Source organism: Haemaphysalis longicornis, unplaced genomic scaffold (genome assembly GCF_048455015.1).
Source record: "Haemaphysalis longicornis isolate Haplotype H1 unplaced genomic scaffold, Haemaphysalis longicornis Haplotype H1 scaffold_2, whole genome shotgun sequence".
Lineage (NCBI taxonomy): Eukaryota > Metazoa > Arthropoda > Arachnida > Ixodida > Ixodidae > Haemaphysalis > Haemaphysalis longicornis.
In genome coordinates, this window is record NW_027526295.1 from 112,994,049 (window position 1) to 113,002,022 (window position 7,974).

At 56.1% G+C, this 7,974-nt stretch overlaps 1 protein-coding gene across 1 annotated transcript; it reads right to left on the bottom strand.

The window, feature by feature from the left end:
- Positions 1-4,984: 4,984 nt before the first annotated feature.
- On the bottom strand, positions 4,985-7,064 carry LOC144168228 (uncharacterized). The gene is made up of 3 exons (XM_077697257.1): positions 6,914-7,064; positions 5,845-6,703; positions 4,985-5,705 (listed from the first exon to the last, which is right to left on the bottom strand). Exons 1-3 carry the CDS (start codon positions 7,062-7,064, stop codon positions 4,985-4,987), a joined length of 1,731 nt encoding a protein of 576 aa, XP_077553383.1.
- Between the last annotated feature and the right edge of the window lie 910 nt (positions 7,065-7,974).

Below are 7,974 nucleotides of genomic sequence, written 5' to 3' on the forward strand. Positions count from 1 at the left end.
GGAGTCCAGCCTCAAACGGCATCAAATGGGTAAGAATGTGAACAGCATGTGTGGTCTCTGACACTGGAGGCTGTATTAATGTCGCTATAACACGTTTTTAGGGACATTTTACTTACTATCCAGTGACCGCGGTGGACTGCTTTTTGAGGTACAGTAAAGGAACGTCCGAGAAAGGCAATGAATATATGCGAGGTAGAAGATTGTGTACCTTGATGGGCCGTCGGCTGTCACAACGTGGGAGTACTTGCCCTCGTTGGTAAGTGTCCGCTTGAAATCAGCGTGCGCTCATGTTTATAAAATCCTTGGGGGGGGGGAAGACGAGGGTAATTGAGGGGATTGTTTGAGCGTTGACATTCGGGTGGGCCGAGATAGGCCGGTAACGGTACAGGGTATGGCTATTGCTGGGGGCGCAGAAAATTGCTATTAAAGATACAGAAATACACACTGTCGCTAAAGATTTATTAGGGAAACAACAGGCATATACGTGCATATGCAGTAGCCGACCATTTTGCTGGATTAGAGACATTCGGACGTGCTTGATATTCCGTACTTTTCGGAGAAATCGACTGTCTTCCGTAGGAATAACGTATATAAAAAACGAATATTTTGAACAAAATGAATCCAACAGTTTGATTTTCCGTACAAACGTTCCCGCAACAGAAATGGAGCGCGACTAGACGAAGAAGCTATAAAAGGCCAACTGCAACGAAACTTTCCTGCCTTAACTTCTACTTAAATGTGTGGTATGCACCTCTTAAGTCCCTTGTGACCTAATTTTAAGCTCCACAAATGCGCAGTTTTTTTATTAAAACCGTTCGAAAACACGACACTTCAGCCGACGCAGCACCTAGCGGAGTGTCGCCGCAACTAGTCGCCAAAGCGGCGGACTTCGGGATGTGACGTGCCAGTCAGGACTCCGCTGCGGCCGTCGCATTTTCTTAGTAGACCTTTTACGTGAGGCCTCACGCGAGTGAGCAGTGTAATTCATGCATCTTGCATGAATAATTGCTTTTACGCGTGTCCGTAATGCGAGAAGATGAAGAAACTCTGGGTTGCCGATACATAAAGAGCGAATTCTAAAAGTGTCAGGGCCGGTCTAGAGCGAATACGGCAGTAGCACAACGGCCGATTTCGTGGTCGCGACGGCGGCAGAAGGCTCTCGGTGGACTCGATGAGCACGCGAAACGCGTGTACGGCCTACGTGAGGCGATACGCTGTTGGCGCGGCTGGTCGGTCCGGCGGCGCGCGAACGACTACGGCAGCTGTGCGGCGCACTGCAAGCTCGCGGCCGGGCATCTCTACGAGTGCGCAATACGTAGAACGGTGTTGCGAGTTGTAGCGACCGCAGTCTGCTGGTAGCGGGGCCGGTCGCCGTCGCTCCGTCGAGCCAGGACTAGGGGAGAGCTTAGAGCAAACTGAACGGGTTTATTTACATTATTACAGTGAGTGTCGACATGAAGACAGATCTTGGCGGGCCGCAGCACGCTCTTTTTGTTGACCCCCGATCCCTAGTTCCCTAGGTTAGGGATCCCTATACAAAACAATGCGGACCAATGGTGAAGTGTAAGTTCCTCGCTGTGAAGCACCGCCCTCGGGTAGGGACACGCCTTTCAGGTATGTCGGCAGATGCACGGCACACACACACACATATACACACACCCTTGCCACTCGTCAGGAGCCTGTATTAAAGGGGAAGAACGGAAGACGCGCGGGCGCCGCGTATCCTTTTGGTGTCCTCTGCGCGCTGCGTTCCCACGGTGGGGTTCTTGTCGCACGTACTTCCCAGGGAGCCTAACAGCACAGATTATCAAGGTTCGTGGAATCACTCCGGGAAGAGTTAATGGCTTGACCATTGCCTCAGCCTTCGGTGTGCTCACGCCGCCACTGGGGTCCCATTGTTCGGTCGTCGCCCTCTGGGCTTTCACGCGCACACGCCTTCAGTTGCTTAGGCAGGGGGAAGAGCGGCGGCTCCTTAATCCCTTTGGGGCAATAACGCTCAACACCGCTCAAAAGCCGCTGTCAATCAGTGGCCGCCGCAGCGTCTTGTCGGCCTCTTTTCGTTTCCGTCGACAAGCGGTGGGGTGGTCGACCGGCGGGCGACTGACCCGCGCAAACAAGGCGCCAGTGGGTCATAACAGCCCCTCCGCCGACGGGAAGATCTCGGACGTCGTGTAGTATCAGCTGCTCGACGGGAGAGATCACAGTAGCAGCATTCTTCCAGCACCATTGAAACCACAAAGACCAACCTTCCCGTACCTGCAAGCGCGGGCAATGAGTTTTCGGCAACCAGGCTGCTGTTTCAAAGGTGCTACAATGCACCTACGGTTTTCATTTTTTCATATGGCAACCACACTAGTACTCTTGCTCACAGCTAAAAGCTTAGACTGTGTTACTCAAAACACTACTAAAACCCATTACTGAAAAACGTTCCTCAACTTGGTGATAGCCATGTCAGCGGGCAGTGGTCAGTGACGAAGACAAAAGAAGTTCCGTAAAGGTAGCAGGCCAATTTTTGGGTCGCCCACACATGCAGGCACATTCTTTTTCTGACGCACTGTAGGCCTCCTCGTGAACCGAGAGTTTCCTGCTCTGCCCTACCACGTGCCCTAGGTACGGTACTTCGGCGCGAGCTAGCTGACACTAGGCCGGCTTCGCTGTCAGTCCAGCATGTGTCAAACGTCTAAGGACATCGCTAAGATGGTGCAGGTGGTCTTCCCATGTATTGGAGTACATAGCAATGTCGTCTAAGTAGGGAACAGCGTACTCTTCAGCCCCCTGCAGAACTTGGTTCATTAGCCTTATCCCGCACTTCTCCAGGAAGCCCGCAGTCAGAACGCTTGTGAACACTGAACTCTGGTCGCACTGTATCTCCTGAGGAACGCCCACTCTCGAAAAAACAGACAGTAGTGCGTTAACTACTTCTACTGAGCTTTGCTCTTTCATTGGGATTGCCTCAGGAAATTTGGTTTCTGGACAAACAGCGGTAAGCAAATACCGGTAGCCTGATTTTGTCGCTGGGAGTGGTCCCACAACGTCTACTACCAGCTGGCGAAAGGGCTACGAACTGAGCGGAAGTAGCTCAAGTGGCGCATTTCCCTTCTCGTGCGGTTTTCCCACTCTCTGACAGGTTTCACGCGCTCTTACATGGTTCTCAACCTCGGTGAAGCATCTTGGCCAGTGAGAGAGAGAGATAAAACATTTATTATCATGTCCAGCAGTAGTGGGGTGGGAAAAGAAGGGATGGGGCGGCGAGGTGTGTGGTGGACCTCCCCGCTACGGCCGCCTACTCACTGTGCGTCTCGGTGGAGACGGCGTTTTCGGCCGTTGCCGCGCGAGGATGTTCATCACCTGCCGGACCGTGCCGCGTTGATGGCCGATGTCGTCGCTTCTTATGGCGAGTGCCATGCTTGGTGGCATTGGGTCTTGGGTGTCTTCTGGGGGCCTGCAGTCCCATAAAAGATGTGGTGTTGTAGCCCTGGCTGCGTTGCAGTGTTGACAGTGGTCGGTCGGGTAAACCGTGGGGCAGATGTGCTTGGCGAATACGGGGTCCATATCGCTTCCGTTTGGAGTTGACGGAGTATCGTCGACTCCGCTCGTGGGAGGTCGGGGTGCGGCGGTGGGTACTTTCGTCTGGTGTCGCGGTACCAGGCTAGAATCTCACCGTATGTGAGGAGCGGCGTGGGTTTGGGGGGGAGCTGTTGGACGGAACGTGCGGTGTCGTGTACGGCTGCGCGACTGGTAAGCGCGCGTGCCGCAGCGTCCGCCTCCGCATTCCTGTTAACAGTTCCGCCGTTCGCTAGGTCGGTGTGGGCCGGGAACCATGTGAGTCGGGCGAGCTTTGCGGGTGCCCGGGAGGGGGTGCAGATCCGTAGGGTGGCGGTGGCTAACTGGTTGGTGGCGAAACGGGGGATCGCTAAGCGAGAGTCACTGATGATCGTGGTGCACGGAAGTTGGGTGAGGGCCAGAGCGATAGCGAACTCCTCGGCCAGAGTCGTGTGTGTTGTACGTATGCTTGCGGCTGTCTTGAGGGCTCCCGTGGCAGCTGATATGACGGCGACCGCGTAAGCATATGGTCGGCCTGGGTATGGTGCGGCGTCGACGTAGTAAGCGCTTGTGTCTTGTGCGTACATCTTGGTTAGGGCCTTCGCGCGGGCTAGGCGACGTTCAGGGTTGGCGTCGGGGTGCATGTGTTTGGGCAGCGGGGGGATCCTGAGCCGTCGGCTGAAGACTAGTGGCAGTGGGCCGGTGGGTGTAGGGCCGATATGGCCGGGGGGGTTGTACCCGATGCGGGCCAGGATTGCGCGGCCTGTCTTTGTCTGGGTGAGTCTTACGAACTGTGTGGTTCGCTAGGCTTCGGCGATCTCGGCGAGCGTGTTGTGAACGCCTAGGTCGAGGAGTTCCTCCGTGTTGGTATACGTGTAGAGACCGAGCGCTGTCTTGTATACTTTCTTTATTAGGGCGTCTATTTTCTGACGCTCCGCCGGCTTCCAATTGTGGTATGCTGCCACGTATGCGACGTGACTAACGGCGAAAGACTGAACTAGCCGGAGGAGGCTGGTCTCTCTCAAGCCGGCATATCGTGTGGCTATTTTGCGGATGAGTTGCATGGCCGTGGTGATTTTGGCGTTTAGGCGCTGTAACGTGTGTCCGTTGTGGCGGAGTGCGTCAATGTACATGCCGAGTACCCGTATGGACTTGACTTGCGGGATGGGGGTGCCGTCCTTCGTCTTCAGCTTGATGTTAGGGGGTGCTTCACGATTGTTGCGCGTGCCAGGGGGTGGGAGGATGAGCAGTTCAGACTTTGCCGGGGAGCACCGGAGTCCCGTACCTTGGAGTTTCTCTTCCACGGTGTCAATAGCTTGCTGCAGGGCGGTTTCGATTTGTCCGTCGCTGCCACCGGCCTTCCATATGGTGATATCATCCGCGTAAATGGTGTGTTTGACGTCTTGGAGGCTGCCCAGTCTGCGGGCAACTCCTATCATGACTAGGTTAAACAATAGGGGGATATTACAGATCCTTGGGGTGTGCCGGTGCTACCCAGGGTCTTCTCTGGGAGCTCGACGTCGCCGGCCACGATTTGTGTCGTGCGGTTAGTGAGGAAGACTTTGACATACACAAAGGTGCGGTGACCCATGTTGAGGTGCGAGACCTGCGCGAGGATTGCCGAGTGGTGCACCTTATCAAAGGCGCTCTGAAGATCCAGGCCCAGTAGAGCGTAGTTGTCGAGGGATCCGGCAGGGGGGTTCAGGATCTCGTGTTGAATGAGGAGCATTGCGTCTTGTGTGCTAAGCTTAGTCCGAAAGCCCAGCAGAGTGTCGGGGTACAGGTCGGCTTCCTCGAGGTACGACTGCCAGCGATTGAGGAGAACGTGCTCCAGCAGCTTGCCGAGGCAGGATGTAAGGGAAATCGGTCGGAGGTGATCGATGTGTGTAGGCTTGCCGGGTTTGGGGATAAGCGTTGTGCGCGCTTTCTTCCATTGTGGGGGTAGCTTGCCCGATTCCCAGCACTTGTTGTAGTAGGCTGTGAGCGCCGAGATTGCGCCGTCGGTCATGTTTCGCAGGGCTTTGTTGGTGACCTTGTCAGGTCCAGCTGCCGATCTGCAGTTGAGCTTCTGGAGTGCCGCCCGCACCTCCCATTCCTCGATGTCCGCGTCGAGGCCCGGGTTAGGTGCCCCCACGTAGTCCGGAAGGGGGTCTGGGGGGTGGCTGGGAGATATTTGTCGTCGAGGCGTTGACGGACCACTGAGTCACCGAGCTCACGCAGCGCTTTGTGGAGGGTGCGAGCCAGGACATGCCGTTGCGTGCTCTTGGTCTTGCTCTCATCGAGGAGATGTCGGATAATTGCCATGTGCGGCTTTTGTGCATCTGGCCATCGGCCTCTTGGCAAATGGCGTGCCAATGTTGGCGGCAGAGGGTTGCACTGTGAGCCTCTATCTCGCGGTTGAGTTGCGCCAGGCGTTTGCGGAGGCTTCGGTTGTGTCTTTGGCGTTTCCAGCGGGCTCGTATAGATGCTCTGGCTTCTGTGAGATGAGCGAGGCGGCTGTCCGCGAGCGGGGCGTCTGCGTCGATGGAGATCAGTGCAGTGGCCTCGTGGGTGGCAGAATGGAGAGCGCGTGTCCAGTCGTCAATGTCCTCTATGGTAGGCGGAAGGCTGGCATCGAAGTGGCGGCGATATTGTTGCCAGTCCGTGAGTTGTTGCGCTCTCGGGGTTGGTACGCGATTCTTCAGCGGGACGAGGGCTTCGAGGATGCAGTGATCGCTGCCGAGCGTTTCCCCAGTGTTCCGCCATGTGGCTCTCGTGCGGTCCTTGGGGGCTTTGTAGAACGTAAGGTCGGGGTTGGTGTCGCGTTGGACGGACGTCCCATGCCGAGTGTGGATGGCCGGGTCGTTGAGGAGTTGGTATCCCGCCTCCGTCGTTTCGTCAAAGAGGCTGTGGCCCTTTGCTGTGGTCTTGGGATAGCCCCAGGCGGTGTGGGGAGCGTTGAAATCGCCGCACAGCAGAATTGCTTCCTCTTGAGCCAGATGGTCGGCCCGGTGTAGGAGAGTGCGGAATCGCTGTTGATATTGCTTCGGGTTGCGATAGATGTTGATTATGTAGAGACTGGCCTTAGCTTTCTTGCGACCGGTGACGATTTCTACGGCCGTATGTTCTATAGCACTGTTCAGGCTGAGTTCATGCTCGATGTAAGTCAGGCCTTTGCGCACTAAGGTACACACGCCTTTGGCAGAACTTTGCCGGCGGCTCGGGCGCTGGGCGGGCTGTTATGTGTGCGGTAGCCGGGGAGTGTGAAGCGGGTTTCACTGTAGGTTTCCTGGATGAGAATGACGTCTGGGCTTCTTTGGGGGTCTTGGTTTAAGTACTGCTGTAGTGTAGCTCTCTTGCTATGAACTCCGTTGGCGTTCCACTGCCACACCGTGAGATGGCGCGGTGGACCACGGTCGCCGGGCGTTCTTAGACGTGGGCGTGATGAGCTGGGGCTGCGGGCCATGATTGGGCAGGGGCGGGTGCGTATGGTGGCTGTTGGTCCGGTTGTAGCATCGGCGGTGGCGGAGGTGGCGGTGCATTTTCGGGTTGCAGTTGGGCACGAATTTGAAGCACCATAGATTGGATGTTCTGCATGGTGTGCATCATTTGTTGACACGTGTTCTCCAGCGCCGTAAGGCGGTCGACATGTGACTTTACGGCATCTTCGAGTCTGTCCTGTCGATCTTGTTGGTGGTCGAGACGCGCGAGAAGTCTTCTTTCTTTGGTGTTCTCTAGTGCGCGGCGCTTGGGTTGTGGTTCGGTGGCCTTGTTCGCGGTGTTGTTGCGGTTGGACTAGGGCCTGTCGGTTTCGCTGTCCTCGTGGATGGGTTCCGGGGTGTCTTTGGGTTCGGGCGGTGAGGTGGTGGTGTGGGCGTCCGCGGAGCTCTCATATTAACCACGTGGCGGGTTGCGCTGGAGCTCCAAGAGCTGAGCGAGCTTGGCATTGATGGCTTCGATCGTTGCAGCCTGTGCTGCGAGCTTGGCGTCTTGTTCTTCGACGCGACGCTTGAGGTGTGCGTTCTCTGTTCGTAGTTGTAGCATCTCTGGGTTAGCTCCGGTAGCTATCTTCTGCTGCTGGGTGGCCGTGATTTGCGGGCGAATGGCGTCTGCCCAACTGATGGTGTTGCCTTGGCCGATGCGTTGTCCCGTTCGCGACGCGGAGCGGCACGCGCTGCGTCCCCGATTGGCCGAGCGATCTCGTCCGTTGCTGCGTTGGCGAGAGCGGCTCTGGCGGCCGCCAGGGGGGCGCTGCTGCTGCTGCGCATGACGACTTCAACGGAAATCTAATGCTAGATATGTGTGAGTACCAGAAGCTGATCGTAGTAAATAGGGAACAAAAATGTGAGGGTCAAATAACGTGGGAGTGTGGTAGGAGACAGTCGAGTATTGACTACTGCCTTATTTCAGAGGGACTTTATGAATGGTTGGATGGCATGACCATAGATGAGG